Source organism: Zootoca vivipara, chromosome 11, assembly GCF_963506605.1.
Source record: "Zootoca vivipara chromosome 11, rZooViv1.1, whole genome shotgun sequence".
Classification (NCBI taxonomy): Eukaryota; Metazoa; Chordata; class Lepidosauria; order Squamata; family Lacertidae; genus Zootoca; species Zootoca vivipara.
In genome coordinates this window covers 15,523,538-15,550,518 of record NC_083286.1, presented here as the reverse complement: position 1 = coordinate 15,550,518, position 26,981 = coordinate 15,523,538, and the positions used below count along the sequence as shown (strand labels likewise).

Here is a 26,981-nt window from a genome sequence, read left to right as displayed (position 1 = left end):
CTTAGCACTGCTTTTGTGCCAGCCCTTTTGGCAAAGTAGTGGGGGAAATTCCTACCTGAAGGTTAGGGGAACTGGATCCGCAGGCTACTTTGACAGGTGGTAGGGCTGCCTACGTGTCAGGCGCCTGATCTCACCATGACAGGCAAAGCGTTTCCTTTGCTTATATGTCTTGATTTCAAACCATGGTGGTCAAAGGGAATATGAAACTGAATTGTGCAAAGGAATCCGGGGTTGCAAGTCTCACTTTTTCCCAGAATTGGCTGCACATAGCAGCTCCGAGTGGCACTAATCCCAGTGGAGCTTGCATTTGGTGCCAACTTTAAACTGTGGCAGATACAAGCCCTGCTTGACAAGGAACAATCTCAGGTGCACTTTAAGATGGCTAGATTTGCATCCTTACCTGTCACACACCTGCCCTAGCTCCAACAGCTCACAGGAGTTTTATTTACAAATAATTTTCATAATTTCTTATGGCTCACTATAAAAGGGTTCTTTGTGGGAATGATTTTGCATTAGCAAAACGCAACATAAGACTTCCACAGAGCTTCTAATCATTATCATGGCACTAAGGCTTCTATGGAGGACAGAAATTTTGCCCTTGTGGACAGCTGGAACAGAACATGTTAAGCCCTTTTGCAATGTGCAAATGAACCCTTCATATTTATATGACAAACTGCAAAGCCTGCCTTTCTACTTAAAAGAAAAGCCTTAATCAGTCACTCTGTTTCCCAAACAATGTATTTCCAATGGACAGGGGCTTGATTTCTGCCATTTGTTATTAGGAGATTTGCTTATCTAGTTTCCTGCTCCCTGCAGATGGTACCCATTCAGGTTCATTTGCAGATGGTACCCATTCAGGTTCATTTGCAGATGGTACCCATTCAGGTTCATTTGCTAACAGTCAAAACAAATGAACTTGCTAACCTCTACCAGGGAGATTGAACGGAGCCTAAAACTAGGTACGGAGGCCCCTTCACACTGCACTGTACAAATCTCTGTACAATCAAGTTAATTCAGACCAAGAGGGTTTTTCCCTGAGTACTTTTCTATTTGGTATTGTACTTCCCCAAGAATAGTTCCACATCCAAAATTCAAAAAGTTGGGTGATGACGTGGTTCAGAAAGCACAGAACATGTCTATTTGTTCCTGCTTTTCTGCAATGTGTTTGCTAGTATAGAGGCAATAGACCAGAGATGGGGAGGCTGTGGCCCTTGAGATGTTGCTGACTCTGCTTCCATCAGCCCAAGCCAGCAGGACTAGTGGTGAGTTGCAGCATCTCAAAGGCCACAGGTTTGTCACCCCTGAAACAGACAACTGAAACCTCCTAAGGCAGGCATCTTCAAACTGTGGCCCTCCAGATGTTTTGGCCTACAACTCCCATGATCCCTAGCTAACGGGACCAGTGGTCAGAGATGATGGGAATTGTAGTCCAAAACATCTGGAGGGCCGAAGTTTGGTGATATCTGTCCTAAGGTATTTCTGTTCCCCATCAACAAATACTCATCACACAAAGATGAGAAGAATCTTCATATATGACACTGGGCTGTTCATCTGTTGTACAAGTGGCTGCAAGTTTTATCCAAATCCTTTTCATTTGTATTTTTCTTTCCTTATTAAAGATCCAAAGCAATTTACAAAAGCTACTTGAAGATGGCGAATGAATTGCCAGGTACCTTCATTCGTACTTCGTTTTCTTCCTGATAAGCAACTCTAAATGTGACATCAGACTCTGCAGGCCAGGGTGTTATGTCCTTCAACTGACTCCAAAAACTTCACTCTCTACTTGACCGTGGAAGTTTGAATCTGTGCAATAAAGTGTCTCTATTCAGAGGATGATGCCTTTCTATTACCTATAACGTTGTGAATAACTGGGAAGACTGATCTTGGTGCTTTGTTATATTACTTAAATCCACAGTAATTCTATTTTCATTGTGTGACTTTCAGACTTAATATTGTGTGACTAAGAGTAATGCTTGGTGCAGATGTATCATTTGCTGTACAATCATGTCTGGCAAGTTATGTGTCTTTCACATGCATGTAATGCCCAGCTTGTTTCACTTTTCTTTTTTTGCCGAAACAGAAATTGGGCACTTGACCGACGTGTTAAGCAGGACCCAATGGGCTTCATTCTGTGAGGTGCTGAGCAAAACACCACTTTGCTCATGTTCTTCACTGGTAGGAGATGACACATTGCGTGCAGACTTGGCAAATGGCCCTATTCTGCATGTAATTCTGCTGTCAAAGAAATGTAGCAATGAGTAAAGTTTTTCTGGAAGAGCGTCCTTTGTTAATGGGCCACCCCCCAAGTCAGAATGTTCTTGAAGGCTCATTAGCAAGGCTAATTGAAAAGCTGACAACCCTAGTTGCATAGGGTTGGTCCAGATGATGGATGGGTGCGTTAAACTAGCCCATAAATTTTACTGGAGCAGAAATATACCAGCAGAGTTTAGCCCAGTTAACTGGTCTGCAGATACCTAAATTAATAATTGCTTTCATGTTCTTAATTTCTATATTAGGATATCTGACATCTAATTACCGTATTTATTTTTGAAAATGCACTTGAAGTACTCCAAAACTGATGCAGTTCAATTAATAGCATATCATATCATATAAGTGGGATGTCAAACCCTTTGCCCTTATAGACACAATGGTGTCTGGATTGCCCCCAGGTGGAATAATTTATAAACTGGCTAAAGCTGCAGTACTAACTTTTGAGTAAGCACCAGTAATTTAAAAGGACTCCTGAGTAGGCATGGTTAAGATTGTACTGTAAATTGGCCGACTTGGATTTCAGTTTAGTCCCAAATGAAGGGGTGTTGTTGTTTTTTAATAAAAGAATCATATTGACTCTAGGTACATGTGTTATACTAGGTTTGGGGATTGCAATCTGTCATTTAATTGTGTTGCTTTCATTCACTCTATTGGAAGAATGGCTAGCTAGTGATTACAAATTCTCAAAGATGATGTGATGGTGTATAAATTCAATTATTATTATTAATAATAATAATGGTAACTCCATGGTATTTTAATTTACAATGGAACCATTATTTTTAGTGCTATGTTGGCAATTTCTTCTGCATTTATTCCAACCATTTCCCATCAATGTGAAAAGGAATTGCATTAGGACATTTCCAAATGGATGAAATAAATTTTGGTGAACTACTCTTGGGAAGGGTGCAGGGCTTTGGATGTGCTTACCTTACTTTCAAGGTGTTTGCAAGTGTCTTTCAGTCCGCAAACCATCTCAACACTAGTTTGCACTTCTGCAGCCTTCCTGGGTGCCTGCGCTTCAATTAAAGCCCACGATAAGACACAAAGTAAGTCCTCTCATGGGACTTTTTCAGATCAATAAGTTCAGGCAGCCAGGGAGGGAAGCTGCAGAGTGATGAAGAAATGTTCCCTGGGAATGAAAAAAATTTCTACATGCACCACCTTTAAAATTAGCTCAAAACCCTGTATTGACTGAAATTCTATAGAAATTTTCAAGTACCCTAAGAATAGGACAGAAAAACGGAAGCTTCTTTTACAGAGGAAACAAATTTTTGAGAAACTGAAGGACAGATAGCAACACAGCAACACTTTTTGCCACTAGAATATCCATAGCCCATATTCTGCATACCACTGTCTTCACGGTGCCTTACCAGTCAGAAACCTGGTAATTCATTAGTTTTGGCCAGATGAGTTGGTTCATATTAATATTATTTAAAATAACTCTGATCTATAAAATACAGAGTTTTGTTTACATAGTAGAGAGACTACCTTATCATTTCTGTGAAATGTAACTTATTCATTTTTAAAATAAACTTTCTAAAACTGCAGTGTGTGTGTGAGTATGTATTCAAGTGTGTCTGACCTGGAAGCTAATTCTGCACGTGGTTAGCTGATCACAATCTGAATATGAGACAGAAGGGTGATAATGGCTGCAAAACAAAAAAAGCGGCCAACAGGATCATAAACTGCTTTAAGAGAACCATAGTTTCCAAGGAAGGGGTATAACCTGTTCCACTTAATTCTGCTCATGCCATCTGAAGTACTGTGTCCAGTTCTGGCTGCCGTACTTTAAGAAGCATATTGACAAATAGGAATGGGTTCAGAGGAGGGCTCCGAGGGTGGTCAGCACTATGGAAAATGTTGAAGGCACAGAGAAGGCTTAGCTTGGAGAAGAGAGTGGGAATATGTTAGCAGCACTCTCCAAAAACCTAAAGGGCTGTCACATAGAAGAGGGCAAAGACTTGCCGTCTGCTGCCCCCAAGGACAGGACTAGATCTACCAGTAAGAGGCTTAAGTTACAGGAGGATGGATTTCTACTGAAGCTTAGGAGAAACTTCTTCACGATAAGAGCAGTTCATCAATGGGTCCAGTCACCTAGGGAGGTGATGAGATTTCCCTCACAGCAAAGTGTTGAGTAGAGGATGAAGAGTCATCTAGGGATGCTTGAATTCTGAATTTCCTGTATTGAGCAGGGAGTTGGACAAGACCCAATTCAAAGTGCACAATTCAAAGTGTTGGTGCTGACCTTTAAAGCCCTAAACGGCCTTGGCCCAGTATACCTGAAGGAGCGTCTCCAGCCTCATTGTTCAGCCCAGACACTGAGGTCCAGCACCAAGGGCCTTCTGGCGGTTACTGCGAGAAGCAAAGCTACAGGGAACCAGGTAGAGGGCCTTCTCGGTAGTGGTGCCCTCCCTGTGGAATGTCCTCCCATCAGATGTCAAAGATAAACAACTACCTGACATTTAGAAAACATCTGAAGGCAGCCCTGTTTAGGGAAGTTTTTCAATGTGTGACATTTTAATGTATTTTAATCTTTGTTGAAAACCACCCAGAGTGGCTGGGGAAACCCAGCAGGATGGGTGGAGTACAAATAATAAATTATAAGACACCCACACCCCATTCTTCAATTGTAGCATTGGGTCATACGGAGATATGAAGTGTAATAGAGGCCTTGGGTAATATTCTACATGCAAATAAAGTCATCTATGGATGCCAGGCAATTTTATGTAACCAGAGTTAGATAAATTGTTTCCGAAGGCAAATATTGCAAATACTGTTACTGGACTACTGGGATAGCTCAGTCAGTAGAGCATAAGACTTTTAATCTCAGGACTGTGGGTTTGAAGCCCACTTTGGGCACAAGATTACTGCATTGCCAGGGGTTGGACTAGATGACCCTCGTGGTTCCTTCCAATTCTAGGATTTCTGCTCACAAGCAGCTGTGAGTACACTGGGATTCTGTGCAATTGCAGCAAAGGTGTGGAATGTGGCATTGGGAGAAAAATTCAGACTTCTAAAGATCCCTGCTCTCTCATTTTTTAAAACCTTGCCAGGACAGGCTTGAGAGTGTGCTGGCATCACCTGGTAAAATAACAAGAGTTTTGGACTATGAAGTTTAAACAGGCTTTCTGATGCCTGCTGACTCAATAGTCTCGCTAGTTTCCCCTTCCATGGCCATGAGTAATGCAAAAGACATGCAAATCAGCTTAATGGGGGGCAACTATGCAGAGCTGTAGAATTTGGCTCCTCTTGGGACATAATTTTTAAGTCTTAATTTTTTTAAAAAAATAGGTTGAGTCATACAAAGGCTGCAGGTGGAGGAGAGTTTGCCTGTGAGCCATGATTCTTTTCATGCTATTGCCTTCCCATCCTTGAAACCCAAGATGCCTTGCACCTGACTGGGTTTTACCATCCTGATGCAAGTCACATGCAAGTCACATCGTGGATTTCCAAGGTGTCATTTTGCTGCTGTTGAGCAAACCAGGGCAGGGTGTAGAAAGTGGCCTTTGTCCTACATGGCAACATTCCAGCAAAGGTAAGTCCAGACTGGAGCAAACATGTTAGGTAAGGATATTGTGCAATGGCAAGATCTGGACACTGACTTAATCGTTATGTATTTAAGCTTGCAGGTGTGTTGCACTTTAAACAAACTGCATGAGCCCCAGCAGAAGCAGACAAAAGGCAAGGTAATAGCGTGTTGACTTGCTACCACCCTATTTAAACACAACTCTATATCTCTCAATTTCCTTGTATAAAGGGCATTGACAATTCCACTCATAGAATCCCACACCTGGAATACTGGTTCTGGGCAGCACAATTTAAGGATGTTGACAAGCTGGAACGTGTGCAGAGGAGGGCAACCAAGATGATCAAGGGTCTGAAAACTAAGCCTTATGAGGAACGGTTGAAGGAGCTGGGTTTTTTGAGCCTGGAAAAGGGGACTGAGAGAAGATATGATAGCCATCTTCAAATATCTCAAGGGCTGTCATATGGAGGAGGGAGCAAGCTTGTTTTCTCCTGCTTTGGAGGGTAAGACCAACCAATGGTTTCAAGTTGCAAGAAAGGAGATTCAGACTAAACATCAGGAAGAACTGTTCAGCAGTGGAACAGACTCCCTTGGGAGGTGGTGGACTCACCTTCCTCGGAGGTTTTTAAGCAGAGGTTGGATGGCCATCTGTCATGGATGCTTTAGCAGAGATTCCTGCATTGCAGGGGGTTGGACTAAATAACGATAACAATTTTTTTATTTGTACCCTGCCCATCTGACTGGGTTGCCCCAGCGACTGTGGGTGGCTTCTATCCTCAATAAAAACACAAGACATTAAACATTAAAAAGAAAAACTTCCCTATACAGGGCCACCTTCAGATGTCTTCTAAAAGTTCTTTATCTACTGTAGTTCTTTATCTCCTTGACATCTGATGGAAGGGCATTCCACAGGGTAGGTGCCACTACTGAGATGACCCTTGGGGTCCTTTCCAACTACAATTCTAGGATCCTAGGTAGTTTGGCCTTTAGACCAAATGCCGTGGCGAGTGAGGTCCCTGCTGCTTAGTGGAGAGGATAAGCAGGGCACAGGGAGGGAGCTGTGGTGTATGGCAGTGGTGCCAACCTAATGCTCCTGCCATGATGGATTTTACTGAGTTCCCAATGCCTGGCCCTTCTCTCTCTTGGTAAGCAGCAGCAACCCACTGCGTTGGAAGCTGGGGAAGACAATAGAACCCTACCCATGTTCTCTTCTGCAAACAGAACATGCCTCCTGAAGCCCACCTCGCAATACATTTCATAAACCAATATTTTTTTTCCTGGGCCATATCTTGGAGGGCAGTCTCATAAGAATGAGGTTTTGTTGATACGGTTTACTGTGGACCACCTTTGTAGTGATGTATGGAAGTGAGAGCTGGACCATGAAGAAGGCTGATCGCCGAAGAATTGATGCTTTTGAATTATGGTGCTGGAGGAGACCCTTGAGAGTCCCATGGACTGCAAGAAGATCAAACCTATCCATTCTGAAGGAAATCAGCCCTGAGTGCTCACTGGAAGGACAGATCGTGAAGCTGAGGCTCCAATACTTTGGCCACCTCATGAGAAGAGAAGACTCCCTGGAAAAGACCCTGGTGTTGGGAAAGATGGAGGGCACAAGGAGAAGGGGACGACAGAGGACGAGATGGTTGGACAGTGTTCTCGAAGCCACGAACATGAGTTTGACCAAACTGCGGGAGGCAGTGGAAGACAGGAGTGCCTGGCGTGCTATGGTCCATGGGGTCACGAAGAGTCGGACACGACTAAACGACTAAACAACAACAACAACCTTTGTAGCTGGAAGTGGATGCATCTGATGGCAGATTACTTGCAGCAGCCGCACTAAATACATGTGACTTGTGGTAGTTGTGCTGGGTTTGTTACTCTCCTTGAAACCTTCCAAAATGAAAATAATTTGCTTAATCTGCGCCGCCATATTATCTACCAACTACCTATGACTGCATTCTGTCCTGCTTTTTCTTCCCGTTCATGACCAGTAAGATCTGCCTTTTCTGGCATTTGCTGTTGTTTTTATGTAGATCTCTATTTCTTTATTGCCATTATTTGCTTAAAAGTCTCAAAGCGGTTCACAGTATGCAAAAATCAATAAGTAACAAGTTAAAACATCCAAACAGTCACATCATCTCAACAGTAGCAGCAGCCAGAACAACAAAAATAAAAATTCAGTATCAGCAGTCTGAAAATGCTGGGGCTAAACTGAAATATCTAGGGCTATTTGCAGAAGTACCCCATTGTTGATGCTCTCCATTTGGCACTAATTGGGCAGCACAACTTGGAAACTGAGGTGTTCTAAAACTTTGTTGCAGTCCAGCATTTTGACCCCAGTCTCTTTTCTGCCATTTGTAACATGACAACGCTCCTAACGAAACTCAGATTCCAATACTGGGTTTGGCTGCCAAGCTTAAAAAATTATACCCTGCTGCCGCACCCACAGAAATAATTAATTGGTATCACATATTTTTACTGCTTACGTACTGGCACTAGCAGGTAACAGCTGTCGGCATCATTTGCTCAGGTAAACATGGACCAATTAGGTAGGACCTAGAGATGGAAGCGAGTTACATGAGCCATGACTTGGATTTCGGAAATGGGTCTGATGCTGAGCTTCAGTAGCTCTGCAGCATCTGAAAGCAATTCCAATAGAGATGCAGACTGGGAAAGAGCTCTACTGAAAGGCTTGTTGGAAGGGGAAGGTCTTCGGGAGCTGCTACAAAGGGCAGGTACTGCAACAGTAAAGTCCCAATTCCTATATATTGCACAGAATAGACCTGATAAGATAGTACCTGAAGAGCACAATGATTGATTGGTGCGAGATGATCTTTCAGGCAGGCAATTGGGGGGGAAGTGGTCAGAAGTGTAATCTCATATTTTCAATCTGATCCTTGTATTTGTGTCTTTTTTAAAAAAAATTATTGAGTTTTATAAATACAAAAGGTGAAAAAAGTAAAATAGAAAACACAGGAACACATACAAAAAATAAACTGCTATTTACACAAACAAGGATCGTACCCACCCCCGTGACTGCCCATCACCACTGCTTCCCTCCACCCCACCTTCACTTCCGTATGGTTTAAATTTAATACCAAACATTGCAGTCTTGTGGTTTGTTGCATTTTGTTCTCTTTATAATTTGATTTATCAATAGGTTCTATTACACTTTATTTGTGTCTTTTGGGGACGGGGCAAAAAGATCTATCTACTGTAGTTATCTATGTTTAGGGAAGTTTTTAATGTTTGATGTTTTATTGTGTTTTTAATATTCTGTTGGGAGCTGCCCAGAGCGGCTCGGGTATAAATAATAAATTATTATTATTATTATTGTATTTTTTATAAAAAAAACTTATTTTCATTTCTTTGAAGAAAAAGCTTTGTAATAAAATTGGTCCATTTCTCAGTTTAAAAAAGGTGTTTGTGGGAGGGGAGTCAGAGAGTTGGAAGGGACCCAAGGGTCATCTAGTTCAACCCCCTGCGATGCAGGAATCTCCACTAAAACATCCATGACAGATGGCCATCCAAACTCTGCTTGAAAACCTCCGAGGAAGGAGAGGCCAACACCTCCCAACTGTCAAACAGTTCTTACTTTCTGAAAGTTTTTTCTGATGTTTAATCAGAAGGTTATTGTTTTGCTGTTTTTGTTTTAACTCCTTCCTTGTGCTTTTTTGTTGTGTTTTTATCTTGTGGACTACCCTGAGATCTTTTGGTGTACATAAATGCATTCTTTATTTCGGTCCAAAGACCCACAAAAGCATTTTCAAAAGCAAAAGAGAAATACAGGGAAAGGTTTTGAAGGTGATCACTATGTTTTATCCAGAGCATGTGGGCTTCTATTTCTTATTACTTCCGAGAGGAACTGGATATAAATCTAATACATAAAATAAAAATAAATAAAATAGATGGACAATCCTGACAGCAGAGAGTTCTCTTTCCATTTAGGGAAGTTGTTAAATGGCTGATGTTTTAATGTATTTTTAATCTTTTGTTGGAAGCTGCCCAGAGTGGCTGGGGAAACCCAGCCAGATGGGCGGGGTATAAATAATAAATTATTATTATTATTATTATTATTATTATTATTATTATTTAGCAGCTCTTCTGCAGCATCCTTGGGTCCTTCAGCCATCCTCACAGTGACCACAGAATTCATCCCTAACCATTTAGCATGATGCTCTCCCCAGAAAGATCCACCCCACACTTCATCCTCTGTTTGCTTTTTCGTGGGCCACAACCATTTTTATTTCCCAATTGGTATTTTTAGGGTACTACTGCTATCATTATAAAACATTTGTCTGCTAGTCTGTTCTGTTTATAACTCCTTTTTTTTGCCTTAAGCTTGTTGCATGGGTTTATTATTTATATTACCAGGCTTGATTGTTTTTTAATAAAAAAAGTAGGATAAGCAAGGAGCGAAATGCTACCTCGCTTAAGCAAGTTTATTTCAGCAGGGGACTAAATCCACTCTCCCTAAACAACTGTGTTGAGCTTTGACAGGATAGATAGACCAGATGCAGGTCAAGAATGTTAAGGCAATTGCCAGTTCCTGTACTCTTAAATAATAGGATTTGATGAGGTAATTTTCCATTGAGAAGGCATCTTGCCAATGCTTAGCAGGAGATTGGAAGGCAATAATTTGAATGTGCTGCCAAGTGAAAAATTAAAAATTAACTCTCTCCTTTGTGGTAGTCACAGATATGTAGAAAATGGGTCTTTCCAATATAAAAGCAAAAGTACTGGAGGCTGCAACCTAAGCCAAACGTTAGCCTGAAATAAATGTGTAGAATTAGATATAACCCTTGCCTTGCCAGCATAATGTCTCAGGCCACAATGTTATATTAGTACAAAAGACGGATTGGTATGCTATAAGGGAGGTGAATTATTTCGCAACTTAGTTTTTCCAAGATTCATCTGTGTGTCACAATAAAGAAACTGAATACCAATGTGGCACAACGGATAGAGAATATAGAGAAGGGAATAGTTTGCACTCTGGTCGATTGTTCGTGTTTATTACTCATTGATACTAGAATGCATAATCCTATATAATAATATGCAAGTGTCTCTGCGTCCTGTCCGTGGGATTGCGCTACTGCGCATGTGCCCCACCGACAGCCGTTGGGACTTGGAGCTCAGAGACACTTCGGAGAGGGGAGCTTGGTGTCCGCTCGGCCCGGCAGGGAGACGAGCCAGGCTGAGGCGGCGAGGTGGGCACGAGGACCGCCCATTCCCCTTCGCCGGGCGCTGCTGCTGCTGCTTCTTTGTAGGCCCTGACGGGAGAGGCGGGCCCGGCCTCCTCAGGGCGCGGTGCGGCGGCTCATCCGCGCGAGGAGCGACGCTGGCGGGAGAGAGAATGAGGCGGGCAGGCCACTGCAGCGCTCGAGCCGGGCTGAGGTAGGAGGTCTAGGAAGGGAATTCGTAGGGCTGCTTGCTGGCCTCGGTGGAGGAGGAAAGAAAGCGAGGCCTTCTCCTAACTCCCACCCCATCGGGTCAGTTCTATCCGTTGGGACTTGGAGCGCAGACCCGCCGCTTCATCAGCTCTGCGCATGTCCCCGAGGTTGCTAGAGCAGCAGGTCTGCTCTAGCACCCGTTATTTTAACGGGCTTCATGATACTAGTAACACAATAAAACCCTTGGCAACTTGACCCTTCCATGGTCAAAAGTCAGCAAAAAAGGAAGGGAGACAAACACACTTTTGGTGTCTATCCCTTTGATGCTTCTGAATGCCCGTTGCCGGAAGCCACGGGAAAAGAAAGTGGAGGGGGGGATCGGATCCTGCTTATGGGTTTATCAAAAGAGGCATCTGCTTGGCCACTGTGAGAACAGGATGCTGGACAAGATGGGCCATTTGCCTGATTCAGCGGGACTTTTCCTTATGCACTTACCTAGCTACATATTACAAAAGGCGTAAAGATAGATGTACCGCTTCAAACCGGCTGAAATCAGTCTACTCGGAAACTTTGAACGTTGACTTCAAACACTGCTGTCTTGAGATAATATGTCATAAAAAAAAATTATACAATCACCGAGGCAAAAGTGTGATAAAGTATCTGAAGAAGTGTGCATGCACATGAAAGCTCATACCAATGACAAACTTAGTTGGTCTCTAAGGTGCTGCTGGAAGGAATTTTTTTTATTTTGTTTCGACTACGTCAGACCAACACGACTACCTACCTGTAAATAAAATGACCAGATATTTAAATATGTTTTGACACAGAAATAACATCATCCTGGGAAGGCTCTATTTGAGGGGTTTTACCTAGTACAGTGGTGCCTCGCAAGACGAATTTAATTCATTATGTGAGTCAATTCGTTTTGCGAAAAATTCATCTTGTGAATCCCATAGGAATGCGTTGAATTTATTTTTTTATTTTTTTGCCCATATGAACGCATTAATTGAATTTCAATGCATTCCTATGGGAAACTGTGATTCACTAGACGGATTTTTCACAAAACGAATTCATCTTGCGAGGCAACCTCCGATCGCAAAACCCATTCGTTTAGCGAAAAATTCATCTAGCAGGGCATTCGTTTAGCGAGGTACCACTTTACAGTCATACCTCGGAAGTCGAACGGAAGCTCCTGCAGCCAATCAGAAGCTGCGTCGGATGTTTGGGTTCCAAAGAACATTCACAAACCGGAACACTCACAGGTTTGCGGCATTTGGGAGCCAAAACATTCAAGTCACAAGGCGTTCGTCAACCAAGGTACAACTGTAATTATTTAGGGAAATTAAGATAACGCCTTAATCCTTCGATAATGTTTCACATTTCCTCTTTCTGGCTACTTATGTTTCCCTACATTTATGAGTGCCATAAACATGGTTGATATATTTATTATTTATTAAAATCTAGGACTTTGAATCGGTGCAACCGAGGTGCAGGCAGCAATTCTGCGGGATTTCTGCTATCAGGCATAGGATTGTGCTGACAACGGACAAGCCACTTAATATTTGTACCTTATACTTTCTCTATCTATGTTTGATGCCATTGCTTGCTATAAATATGGGAGCTTTTAATCAAGAGTTACCTTTATGTTTCCAAAGCAGTTTGAAAGCTTCAATTTGCTTCAGCAAGGCTAAGGAGGGCATTTGGCTCATTCATATACAGAATTCTCGCTAGCTGCCACTCCTGTACAAATACAGTCAGTAAATCCTTTGTAATCCTTCAATTTGCTTTTGGTCCACCATTTCAGGAAATTTGAATGCGGAATGCACACTGCAAGCCAAAAACTAGGGTGCGGAGACGTCTGTCCTTGCTGCTTTTTCCATATTGCAGAACTCTACCATGTCATGGGTTTTGGAGCTAGTTACAATGGTAAAGGAGACGTCTCTTGCCTCTCTTCCTCAGAGAGCCGATTAATAAGGAGCGGCAGTCTTTGGTTTATGCCACAATGTTTTAAGATTTATCTGCAACCAAAACAGGTAATAAAGAGAGGCAGAGCACAATACATGGATGGACCAGGTAAAGGTAAAGGGACCCCTGACCATTAGGTCCAATCGCAGATGACTCTGGGGTTGCGGCGCTCATCTCACTTTACTGGCTGAGGGAGCCAGTGTACAGCTTCCAGGTCATGTGGCCAGCATGACTATGCCACTTCTGGCAAAACCAGAGCAGCACATGGAAACGCCGTTTACCTTCCCGCCTGGAGCGTGCTTTGACGTGCTTTCGAACTGCTAGGTTGGCAGGAGCTGGGGCCGAGCAACGGGAGCTCACCCTGTTGCAGGGATTCGAACCACCAACCTTCTGATCGGCAAGTCATAGGCTCAGTGGTTTAACCCACAGCGCCACCTCGGCAGAGAAGGAAACCGGATGGAAATGATTCAGGTGAGTCTTCTTGCCCAGGACAAGAGGGCAAACAAAAACATGACCCCTGCACCCCTTGTATAACCCACTAGCTCCACCTCGCACTTGGACCTAACCTGCAGACACACATTGAACAACAGAACTTTTCCCCTGCTCCCCACCCATGAGATGTTCCCTGCAACCAATGTAAGAAGGCACCAATTTCCATTCTCACCAATGTTCATTGCATGCAGCGCTGTCTCTCCTGTGCTGCAGTTCGGCTTCTAACAAAAACTATGCCATTTGTCTCGCTGGCCATGGTGGGAGAATTTTACATAGCTGTTACATTATTCCACAGCCTTCATTTTGATGCAAAGGTAGGCAAAGGTGAAGGACCCCTGGATGGTTAAGTCCAGTCAAAGGCAACTATGGAGTTGCAGTGCTCATCTCGCTTTCAGGCCGAGGGAGCCGGCGTTTGTCCACAGACAGCTTCCCGGGTCATGTGCCCAGCATGACTAAACCGCTTCTGGCACAACAGGACACTGTGACAAAAACCAGAGCGCATGGAAACACCGTTTAGCTTCCCGCCACAGCGGTACCTATTTATCAACTCACACTGATATACTTTCGAACTGCTAGGTTGGCAGAAGCTGGGACAGAGCAATGGGAAAACACCCCGTCGTGGGGATTCAAACCACCAACCTTCCAATCGGCAAGTACAAGAGGCTCGGTGGTTTAGACCGCGCCATCTAAATGGGGCAGTGGGGAGTCATCAATTTATTACACACTGTTTGCAGACTGAAAACAGCAAATACCAATTGTATTCACTGGGCTGATTTCCGTTCTGGACTTAGTACACAAAGTCCGCTCCCATTTCCATCAGAATTCTCCGATATTCCTACTCACTGCCAATAGCTCCACAGAGACTGTCGGACATAGCTGCCAAGTCTCCTGCATTCTCCGGGAAATCCCTGTTTTTCCAGCTGTTCTTAGCTGAAAAAACGGATTTTTTTGTTTTTCCCCGGTTTATTCTGGCGCGGCGGCCATTTTGGAACTGGGCGGAGCATGTTCAGAAGCGACTCTTGATGCTGCTCTGCCCAGTTCCAAAATGGCTGCAGTGCGACTTCTGGCGCAGTGGCCATTTTGGAACTGGGCAAAGCAGCATCAAAAGTCACTTCTGAGCATGCTCCGCCCAGTTCCAAAATGGCAGCAGTGCTACTTCCAGTCTGCTACTTCCGGCCCGGTCCCTTATTTCTAGGACAGCAACTTGGCAGGTATGCTATCGGAGTGGTTTGATCATTTGTCACAGCAGTACGGAAAAGCACCATGTTGCAGAAACATATCCATTCTTCAATAGCAAAGGCAGGCACAATACATGCTTGCCCAGTTCACCAACCCAGTCGGTAGTTTCTAAGCAGGAAACTACGGTAGGCAAAGGATTGCAAAGAAGCAAAGCTCTCACCTACCTCAATGTATTTGTTCATTTTTCTAACCTCAGTCAAGCAAATGTGTGTCGCTTTTGAAAAGAAGAAGAAGAAAGAAAGGTGTCAGATTAATTGGTGTTCTAAAAGAACTCAGAAACAGAACAAAGATAGGCCTGGTGACTTTTGCTGAACAAACGGCAATAGCATTAGCACCAGTACAATCCGGCAGATTGCCTGTTACATGGAAGTAAGCAAACACACCTGTGTATATTTGCCAAAACAATATGGTGTGCGGTTCACGGCGGAAAACGGCTGCTAGATTGCAGTTAAACCTAAAAAAGGCTATTTTCATCTTACTTGTTGGAGCTGCGGGTATGTGCAGAATGATATTAATCAACTGAGACTTAAAGCTGACTGAAGTAGATGTAATTATCAACTAAAAAAAACACAAACCAATGTCCCCAGCTGTGCTGGAACGTAGAAGAGCTCATAAAAGTAGAGGCTTGCATTTCACACATCTGCCTTAATGAATGCAGAGGCTGATCCATTGTGACCTCATGAGAAGAAAAAGAGAGAACTGAGAAAACTAACATTCCTTCTGCTACGGACCAAGTATATTTTTCCCACTGACCAACAGTGACACCTAAAGGCTACAAAATAATAATAGAAGAAACTCCTAGCATGTTGCAGGACTGGTGTTTCCTCTTCCTCTAAGCTTGAGTTTTCATCTATCTATGGATATAACCCACCCCACCCACCCATTTCTGTCCTCATTCAAACGTTAGTGGAATGACCTGGAAGTTGTCCGCTAACACCTTGTGCAAAGGAATGAATGGGAAACAGCACAATATTGTTGCAGCTACTTCCTATTTTATTCTAGAGTGATAGTTCTTTTAGCCTATTTTGGAGGTGGAGGAGGGAGATTCTCGTAGCACCTTAAGGAGTAACAAATTTATTGCAAAACATAATAATAATAATATTCCTTCCAGTAGCACCTTAGAGACCAACTAAGTTTGTCATAGGTATGAGCTTTCGTGTGCATGCAGACGAAATTATTATTGCAGACCCTCCAAGTGTCCTGGATTTACAGAAGTCATCCCGTTTTCTGATTTGATCCTGGAATGTCCCGCTTTTCCTTGGGACTTCCCTATTTTCATCGGAAACATCTTTCTTTTCTTTGGAGAAATGTTGAAGGGTATGGAATAAAACATAAAGGTAAAGCATCCCTGACAGTTAAGTCCAGTCGCGAACGACTCTGGGTTTGCGGTGCTCATCTCGCTTTACAGGCCGAGGGAGCCGGTGTTTGTTCGCAGTTTTTCTGGGTCATGTGGCCAGCATGACTAAGCTGCTTCTGGCACAACGGAACACCGAAACCAGAGCAGCACATGGGAACTCCATTTACCTTCCCTCCGGAGCAGTACCTATTTATCTACCTGCACTTTTTTGGTGTGCTTTCGAAATGCTAGGTTGGCAGGAGCAGGGACCGAGCAACAGGAACTCACCCCACCGCGGGGATTCGAACCGCCAACCTTCTGATCAGCAAGCCCAAGAGGCTCAGTGGTTTAGACCACAGCGCCGCCCGTGTCCCAGGGTATGGAATAGGATGTCCCTATTTTCATTGGAGGGTTATGTTTTTACAGCATGTATTTTCCTGGAGTAAAGACAGTTATTTAGCAAGTTATATTCTCCCTCTCTTTCAAATGCACATGCTCACTCTGGAAATGTAAGCAGCGACACCCGCCAAACCCACAACTATAAGATACAACAATGCACAGGCTCAGATAAGTGGCCAATTCATAACCTCAGTAACCAGTCTTGGCTATAATGCTACCTTTCTAGCAATGCTAACTCAACATCCACGGTATGAAAGATACCCATGGCACCAACTAAGCCCAAATTAAATAGAATTAAATTTGCCGGTGCATTCTAGATCAGCAATTTCATACCAGCTGCAGCATCGAGACAATGTAAATTGACTTCCAAGCCACAAATGTATTCAGCCCAATGATTTGGTTAGAACTGAAGCACATGGCTGCTACCTTAAGAAAGGATTGTAAAAAATAATAATAATTAGTCCTGGGCTCTCCGCATCAGAGGGAAACGAAAACAATAGCTTCGTTCAGGATGTGGCAGCTATTTGGGGGGGGGGATAATTTGCAGCCTACCTGTAATGTGTATATATAGTCTCAAAACTGAGAGGAACTACCCTTAGCACAATTATAATTTCATGGAGGAAGAAAGCAGGACTTATTGGTCTGTAACAATGTTGGCGCTGTGGGTTCAACCACAGAGTCTAGGGCTTGCTGATCAGAAGGTCGGCGGTTCGAATCCCTGCAACGGGGTGAGCTCCCGTTGCTCGGTCCCAGCTCCTGCGAACCTAGCAGTTCAAAAGTACATCAAAGTGCAAGTAGATAAATAGGGACCGCTCCGGCGGGAAGGTAAACGGTGTTTCCGTGCGCTGCTCTGGTTCGCCAGAAGCAACTTTGTCATGCTGGCCACATGACCCGGAAGCTGTCTGCGGACAAACGCCGGCTCCCTCGGCCTATAGAGCGAGATGAGCGCCGCAACCCCAGAGTCAGACACGACTGGACCTGATGGTCAGGGGCCCCTTTACCTTTAACAATGTTGAAGGACCAGCCTCCTACTGACTATGCTAGGGATGGGGGAGAAAGTCAGAGTGGTTTGCACTTTAATGGGAATTAAATTCACACTTTCTGAAACATGCAAAGCAAAATGAAGCTTCCCTCCGAAATGCGCACTTCTCTTAATTTTGCAAAGCAGTTCTCCAACCAAAAATGGGAACTAAGGGGGTATCTGTGTTAGGGGGAAGTGTGTGTGAATGTGTATCTCGATGGAAATAATAGGGGGGGGCATTATTAGGGATAAATGCTCGCAAAATGTGTATATTAAGAGAAATACACACTAAATTATTTTTTTAAAAACTCAGAAACGGATGTGAAAATGCGGCAAACTGAATTTTAAAGCTGGAAAAATTAGAAGGAGAGAAGACAGATTTGTCCCATCCCTAGACCACATTGATAACATGACATGGTGCATGAACACCATTTGGATAGCAATGGCCATCAACTTGTGGGGGGGAGCCCCTCAAATATTTTGTTGGGGGGCAAAGGGGCCTTGGCATCTAGGAGTTGGCGCCTATGACAGCTGGGGACTCAAGTTTGAGAAACACTAGAGGGATGTCTGTAAAGGTCAAAGTTGGGAGAAGGTTTTCCAGTTTGGAAGTCTGATGATGCTGGGTTTGAAATTATGTGAAGTTAACTGTCTAGTGTGAGGGGAGTTGGGGAAGAGATGCAAAGCATTTAGTCATCTTATTGTATCAACCACAGGTCAACCAGAGGAAATAAATAATAATAATTAATGATCATTAGCCAAATATATATATATATATGCTTACAACAACAATAAAATTTTATCACAAAGTAAAATAAAAATGGCTCAATCTTTTGGAAGCTGCAACAGCAAATCTTTGCCACTGCTAAAGGCGTTTTGCTAATACAAGAAGCCAAAAGAAAGTTAACTACAGCGGAACCTCGGTTGTTGAACGTAATCCATTCCGGAAGACTGTTCGACTTCCGAAACGTTTGACAACCGAGGCGCAATGGGCTGCCAGCAAAATCAATTGAGAAAATTGAGGGACACACCTTGGAAGCCGTTTGACTTCCAAGGCACGTATGAAAATGGAAGCAATTACTTGCGGGTTTTCGGTGTTCGAAAACTGAAATGTTCAGCATCCGAGACACTCGGAAACCGAAGTTCTACTGTATTTGCAAAAAGGCAGGCGAAGCCTCACTCTCTCCCTCCGTGCGATTATGATGGCATGAAGGGTAATGTCTGCATGTGGCTTTTGTGGGACGCAAACAGATATAAAGCAAAATATGGGACAAAACACACTGGAACAAATTGATGCAAGAATCACAACACGCAACAACTCCCTAAATAACCCAGCATGCTTAAACACTCTACAGTATCTGGATAGTGCAGTTGGTCAGGGCATGGTGCTGATAACACCAAGGTCTCAGGTTCGATCCCCATATGGGACAACTGCTTATTCCTTCATTGCATGGGGTTGGACTAGATTATCTTCGGGGTCCCTTCCAACTTTACGATTCAGTGGACCACGTCATTCTTTAAAAAGCCTGTGCTGGACTGGTGAGCCCATAAAGGACAGTCACAAACAATGGTCGCATGGTTGATGTCCCTCCAGCTTTCCTACACGGAAACTCGAGCCACGTTCAAAACAATTCACATAAGGGTCAAAGGAATAAATCAGGATTCCGAGAATTCAGAGTAGATCCAGCTCAAAACAGGTCACGTTGACATTTTTTCAGCTGATCCCATGTCCAAGGAGGGATCATGGCACTTGGTTCTTTCGGACTTGTGGCTTACAGCATCCTATCAATAATGGCATTAATATGTACAAAATGTTAGCAGGTAACTGAGCCGGCAAATGGTCTCTTGCAAGAGTTTTCCTTGGTGCAAAACCACCTCTTTCAGAATGTCACACATGGTGGAGAGTCTATTTCGTTGACCAAGCTCTAAAAGATGCCAGGGAAAGAGAACATTTCCTTCAAGGTCATCCTGTCGGAAAGCAAATACAGTGCCGGCCGGTGAATTATTGATCGTCTGTGTAATTCAACACTCTGGATTCACTGATGTTATGTGCTCAATGGCAATTGAGCAACAGCAGAAGAAGCAAACAGCAGCTGCGCGAAATGGTAAGCAGCTCCTTCCAACGCATAATACGGTCGCAGCTCTAGGACATATTTTACAACTACTCAAACAATGTTCCTCGGGGAACAATGATCAACTAGCAGCAACTGCAATTTATAATCTACTCAATAGCCTCTGATAATTAAACCAGAAATTAAGGATCATCAACTTGTTTACAGTATCTCTAAACTTGTCTTTGTTTCATTAGCGCCTCATAAATACTGCTCTTCTAAAAAAAAAAAGCTTATCTGTAACGCTGGAATCCATGCCAAGAATATTTGCTGAAGGCCCCTTTTGAAAGGGCTCTTCCCACTGGAATGGTTGCAAAAGCTATCTAGCAAACCAAAGTGCTGTTATTCTCTGAGGACACTGTAAAGCCAAGAGGTAGAATTCGCCTTCCCTATCCTAGTGCCTGCTAGATTTTTTCGGATGACGACTCCCATTGGCCCCAGCCAGGATGGCAAACGGTCTAATGGATGATGGGAGTTGTAGTGCTAAAAAGCCATCCGAATGAATTTTGAGCACATGTGCTGAATCAGAATAATAATAATAATAAAATTCCCAACATCTGCCTAATTTGCTTACATGTAGCTGCAAAAATTCCTGCCTACCTAGCAGTTCGAAAGCACATCAAAATGCAAGTAGATAAATAGGAACCACTATAGCGGGAAGGTAAACGGCGTTTCCATGTGCTGCTCTGGTTTGCTAGAAGCGGCTTTGTCATGCTGGCCACATGACCTGGAAGCTATACGCCGGCTCCCTCGGCCAATAATGCGAGATGAGCGCGCAACCCCAGAGTCGGTCACGACTGGTCAGGGGTCCCTTTACCTTTACCTAGCTGCAAAAATACAGTCCTTTGGTCAGAAGGATTGGATATCCCTAAACAGAATTGCAGATACTGTAGGATGTTCAGAATTGCCTGCGGGAACTGTAAAAACTGATGGCGGCAGAGCTCCTGGGGCTTCACCTAGTTGCTAGGCATTCATTCAAGCATAGATAAAGGTACAATAGTGAGAACCAGAAGGCCAAAGACAAGCAAATTGCAGTTTTGGATGCATGTGGAGCTTAGAGCATTTCTTCAGCAATGCTTTTTAGACACCTTCCTCTGCACGCAGAAATAAGCTCCCCTCCCAAAGGCCTGGTAACCAAACTTTCTGCAAACAAGACGATACCCTCAAACATTTCTCAGATGAAAATAGGGGCATCCTATTCCATCATCATCATTTTATTGTTTTTAACCCGTCCATCCGACTGGGTTGCCCCAGTCACTCTGGGACACACACACACACACACACACACAAACACACACACACACACACACACACACACACACACACACACACACACACACACACAATTAAGCATTTAAAAACATCTGTATGGTTGCATAGCTCCATACCCTCCAACATTTCTCTGATGAAAATAGGAACGCCCTACCATGCCCCCAACCATTCTCCGATAAAATAGGTGCATTAAACCACAGAGTCTAGGGCTTGCTGATCAGAAGGTCAGCGGTTCGAATCCCTGCAACGGGGTGAGCTCCTGTTGTTCGGTCCCAGCTCCTGCCCATCTAGCAGTTCGAAAGCACATCAAAGTGCAAGTAGATAAATAGGGACCGCTCCGGCGGGAAGGTAAACGGCGTTTCCGTGCACTGATCTGGTTCGCCAGAAACAACGTTGTCATGCTGGCCACATGACCCGGAAGCTGTCTGCGGACAAACGCCAGCTCCCTTGGCCTATAGAGTGAGATGAGCGCCGCAACCCCAGAGTCGGACATGACTGGACCTGATGGTCAGGGGCACCTTTACCTTTACCTTAAGGAAAAGCGAGACATTCTGGGGTCAATTAAGAATCTGGAACAGCTTCTGTAAATCCAGGACCATCCCTGAAAAAGAGGGACACTTGGAGGGTATGCAAGACTGCCCCTTCCTAGAGCTGTGCATCTGATCTGATTGAAGCCCACATTCCCAACCAAATTGGGTTTAGCTCCAGGCTTGGGACGGAGCAGGTTGAGGAAGCCCACCTGGAGAGACCCAGGGTGGTCAGGGAGCAGGGAGAGGAAAGAAGCAGGCAGTTTCTGCAGGGTCTGTGCTGGGAATGGGTTGAGGAAGCAGCAGCAACACATCCTTGCCCCTCTCACCACCCGATCTGATGTTTTGTTCCTGATTAAACATGTGGTTGGGAGGGGGCAAAGCATCTCCTTCCTCTGCCCTGCTCCCAACCGCATGTTCAATAATAATCTCCATCTCTAAATGGATCTTTAGCTGTATGTTACCCAAGGATTTATTTTCCTCTGGGGTATTAAAAACTGGGAAGAGGTTACTACTGCTGTGAACAGTCATTGGTCTTATGCATGGGTAGGCAAACTAAGGCCCGGGGACCGGATCCATCCCAATCACCTTCTAAATCTGGCCTATGGACGGTCCGGGAACCAGCGTGTTTTTACACGAGTAGAAATGTGTGCTTTTATTTAAAATGCATCTCTGGGTTATTTGTGGGGCATAGGAATTCGTTCATCCCCCCCCCCCAAAAAAATATAGTCTGCCCCCCCAAGGTCTGAGGGACAGTGGACTGGCCCCCTGCTGAAAAAGTTTGCTGACCCCTGCTTTGTACAAAATGTAGTATAAACACCGACAACTGGGAAACACTGGCCTGCGAGTGCTCCAATTGGAGAACAGCCTTGACCAAAAGTGTCATGAGCTTTGAAGACACTCGAACTCAGGACGCAAGGGAGAAACATGCTAAGCGGAAGGCACACTTGACAAACCTTCACCGTGACCAGCTCCTGCCCGGAAACCTATGTCCCCACTGTGGAAGGCCGTGTGGATCCAGAATTGGCCTCCAGTCACTTATGGACTCACTGTTAAGACCGTGTTCATGGAAGACAATCTTACTTGGCTGCAAGTGATTGCCAAAGAAGACACTTTTACATAGAACTCTTTTACATAGACTTTTACATTGACACTTTAACTCAATTCTGGTCCCTCTCTGTTCATGATGAGTTCCAGCACCTCTTTTTCTAGAAAAGAAGCACTGCATAGAAATATCACAGGCCTTCAATAGCCATTTTTACTTTTTTTTGTTTAAGAAAAAGGAATTTCATCTCACCGCAAGCAGTACACTATGAGCACAAAAATTCTGCCTAATCCCAGAGTATTTATTATTATTATTACTTTTCAGCACACTGGAGATCCGAAGTAAATAAATAAGCAGGTCGATCAGGATAGCAAGGGATGTAGAAGTTTTATTTCTGCATTGCAGCCGACTACATAGGAATCCTTTCCAATACACTTTGGCACAGTTTCGTCGTGCGCGACCAATGCAGCAGGCACAGGCGGCGTTTGAGAATTTTGTGGGTCATGTTCTAAGATTCAAAGAGGTACTGGCGCTTCGCTGGAACTCAAGTACAGGGCCAGAGTCCTGGATACATTATTAGAATGTGTGTGCAATATTCTGCCTAACTGGGATTTCTGGAAAGGAACTCTCAGGGACATACCTAGGGGTTGACAAAATTGGCCCGGGGGGGGGGGGAGCCAAGGTGGAAGCAAAAAACACCCCCCCCCCAAAAAATCTGTTTCCAGTCATCTGTGTAAGATTGGGAGCTGAGCAGGAAGAACAATGGCAAGGCAGTATGAAGGCAGACGATTACCGAATGCAAGATGTACAGGCATACCTTGGAGATATTGCGATGAGCCGAATTTGCAAGATAAAGCAAGTCACACCGTTTTTAGGGATTTCCCAGTGTGTATAAAAGTTATGTTTGCACAGTACTATAGCCTATTAAGCAGGCTCGCCTGACTGCGGGGGCAGGAGGGGGGGGGACAGCTTCAACTCCACTTCTGTGGCCAAAAGAGGGGCAGTATTTGTGGTGGTGGTGGGGCTTCTTTACCCTGGAAGTGGCCAGGAGAAATATATGCAAAGGGCCATGAACTGAAGCGCAATAAAACGAGGTATGCCTGTATATTTGTGTGGCAATGCACTGAGAGATCAGACACAGGAGAATGTTCCCGTCCTCCTCACAGTGCAGCACAAAGATAGCTTCTTTCAGCCTTCCTCCTCTCGAGACCGTACGAGTACTTGGGTTCCGTAAAATGCAGTCCTTTTTAATGCGGCTATTGCAGCAAAGGGATTTGGGCCCAGGGGCCGCGAGGGACCCTCGGTATGTCTCCGGGGACACTGCAGCAGTCAAGTCTCCTCAACGCCACATGATTTTAGGAGTTCCGTCCAACATTTCAAATCAACAGGGACCTGATTCTTCAATGCAAAGTTCAGCCAGGGTAGCACATTTGCAAGGATGCTATTGAAACTTGATTCCTTGAGCCAAAGGCAAATCCTTGCTGTAATTGATGGTGCTGAAAGATAAACAGATAAAGCAGATTTGGTCACTGAAATAAATAAATAAATAAGAAATAAAATGTATAACATTAGTTTTTCTACTGCTATTTTTAATGTAGAACATCTTTTGCCATTCTGCATTCCATTATTGCGTTTAGAAACCAGTTACTGTATTTGCATTTTTATTCAACATATCACATGGCTTCAGGATTATCTCGCACACCACTCTGGATCTGTTTGGCACAGTGATGGAGAAGCTGCAGCTCTCCAGATCTTGTTGGACTACAGTTCCCATCATCCCTGACCACTGGTCATTCTGGCTGGGACTGATGGGAATTGGGAGGCCCGACATTTGGAAAGCCACAAGTTCCCCAAATCCCTGAATTGAATGGGATGCAAGTTGCTGTTCTTCTGTTAACAACAACAACAGCAACAACAACAACAACAACAACAACAACAACAACAACAACAACTTATTTTTATTATTACAGTCGTACCTTGGAAGTCGAACAGAATCTGTTCTGGAAGTCCGTTCGACTTCCAAAGCCTTTGAAAACTAAAGCGTGGCTTCCGATTGGCTGCAGGAAGCTCCTGTAGCCAATTAGAAGCTGCGGAAGCCCATCGGACATTCTGATTCCAAAAGAACGTTCGCAAACCAGAACAGTCACTTCCGGGTTTCGATTGTTCGGGATCCAAAATGTTCGAGAACTAGGCTGTTCGAAAACCAGGGTACGACTGTTTTATTTATTTACCCACAATCCTGTTCCCCACAGCAGCCAAGTGGATCTAAAAACACTCTCACAGAGATAAGGAGAATGCGGATTAACCTCAAGCAACTTCAAACTAATGTCACAGTTTTGGGGGGGAAGCATTGAGAGTTTCTGCCAGAAAAGTTCCTGCCAATAAACATCTTTGCTCTGAAGTTGCCAGGATAACAAGGACATGTGGACACACATAAGATGGAAATAAACAAGACTTACTCCTGGCCTGAATAATGTAGATATAATTAATTCAGTTATGCATATACATTAAGCTATACATTAACAGCTCCCTCTAGTGCTGTGCTATCACACTAATGGAACAAGTCATACCGCAAACCACACTCTGGCATATAGGCATAGGGGTTTCTTAATTGAAAGAACACTCTTAAATTAAGGCCTGGTTAACTACAATAAGAATTTCCCCCCTTTTTGTTTTACGCAATATCTTTTTTTCTGTTTGGTTTTCTATGGTAACTATTTCCTGCTTGTCCTCCTTTTGTGTGTGTGTGTCTTACCTCACCTTTGCACTTGTGATTTTCTACTTTTTATTTTCAACCAAGAATGTAACATTAAAGAAAAGAAATGAAACGACGCAAAATTATAACCCAATTCTCGGTAAATTAGGGTCAAGTTTTGCATGCGTTTTGCATGCCTTGCTTGTTATTTTTAAAACAACAGCTGCCGGGAGGAAGGCAGTGGTGAACGTTGACATTTGATTTTGGATCTAGACTCGGTTAATTAAATTATGTTTTCGCATTCTTTCCCCCTTAACATCTTTAGACTTACGGTTAAGGGTAAATCGTGGTTTGCTTTGCTTATTTGGCTTTCCCCCAAAGGGCAACTCAGATAATATTTACACGGCCATAACCCCTGAGCTCTTACCAAGTGGCTCGTCTCATATATTGCTTCCACGAATCGCTGCCAGATTCTCTTCCGCCTCCTGTGTGTTTATTACCGCCTAGGGAGAAGGGGGTGGCAAGAGATGTTACAGGTTGAAAAACCAAGGAATGCCGCTTTGCACTTCTCAAAGAAGCTCTTATCTAGACAGACTATATATAGAACCATTCGGCCTCTTTCCTCTCCTCACTAAAGGCTAAACAATCTCAGCATCCTCTATCTTCCTGAAAATGCCCAAGTCGTCTCAAATTCACAGCTCTCATGATAGCAGGGATTCCATTGTGAACCCAGCAATATTCAGTACATTCTTCCAACTAGAGAACGAAAACCTAATACAGAAATTGCATTGAAGAGCAGGAGGCTAGGCTGCATATTTTTTCTACAGATACAGTCGTACCTTGATTTGCAACCGGGATCCGTTCCGGAGCCCCGGCCGCTAGTTTGTGCTTCTGCGCATGCGCGGGTGGCAAACCCGGAAGTAACCCATTCCAGTACTTCCACAAGCTTGCTGCGGCCGTTCGCCAGAATAGACGCTAGACGAGGCGGACGTTCACGGAGGTATTACTGTACAGTGGTTGTCCAACGTAATCTGTTTCGGAAGACTGTTCAACTTCCGACACGTTCAACAACCAAGGTGCAATGGGCGGTCAGCAAATTCCACTGAGAAAAATGGAGAAGCATGCCTCAGAAGCCGTTCGACTTCTGAAGCGTGTCCGAAAATGGAAGCAGTCACTTCCGGGTTTTCAGCGTTTGGCTTCCGAGACACTCGAAAACCGAGGTTCCACTGTACAGTGGTAGTGGTACCTCAGGTTAAGAAGTTGATTCGTTCCGGAGGTCCGTTCTTAACCTGAAACTGTTCTTAACCTGAGGTACCACTTTAGCTAATGGGGCCTCCTGCTCTTGCTGCCCCGCCGCTGCACGATTTCTGTTCTCATCCTGAAGCAAAGTTCTTAACCCGAGGTACTATTTCTGGGTTAGCAGAGTCTGTAACCTGAAGCGTCTGTAACCCAAGGTACCACTGTAGCTTGGTTCTCAAACTGAATCAGTTCCTGGAGTCCGTTCGACTCCCAAAACGCCTTGAAAACCAAGGTGCGGCTTCCGATTGGCTGAAGGAGCTTCCTGCAGCCAATAGGAAGCTGCGTTGGATGTTCGGCTTCCGAAAAACGTTCGCAAACCAGAACACTCACTTCCTGGTTTGCGCCATTCAGAAGCCAATTTGTTCGGGAGCCAAGCTGTTCAAGCACTCCAAATAC

The 26,981-nt window shown here is 44.1% G+C and overlaps 2 protein-coding genes across 4 annotated transcripts in view; one reads left to right on the top strand and one right to left on the bottom strand.

Moving 5' to 3' along the window:
• Positions 1–9,287, top strand: part of GRAMD2B (GRAM domain containing 2B) — a 63,711-nt gene extending 54,424 nt beyond the window's left edge. The window contains exon 14 of one of the 3 annotated variants that reach the window (XM_035099658.2): positions 1,620–9,287. In XM_035099658.2, the coding sequence (XP_034955549.1) occupies positions 1,620–1,661 (42 nt within the window). In that variant the 3' untranslated portion in view covers positions 1,662–9,287. The remainder of the gene's footprint in view (positions 1–1,619) is intronic. The other 2 variants (XM_035099660.2, XM_035099659.2) reach the window with 2 other exon arrangements.
• Positions 9,288–22,961: 13,674 nt separating this feature from the next.
• ALDH7A1 (aldehyde dehydrogenase 7 family member A1) overlaps positions 22,962–26,981 on the bottom strand; it is a 28,605-nt gene continuing 24,585 nt past the window's right edge. The window contains exons 17-18 of the mRNA XM_035099986.2: positions 25,714–25,789; positions 22,962–24,087 (exon numbers count right to left, since the gene is read on the bottom strand). Coding sequence (XP_034955877.2) covers positions 24,033–24,087; positions 25,714–25,789 — 131 coding nt within the window. The 3' untranslated portion in view covers positions 22,962–24,032. The remainder of the gene's footprint in view (positions 24,088–25,713; positions 25,790–26,981) is intronic.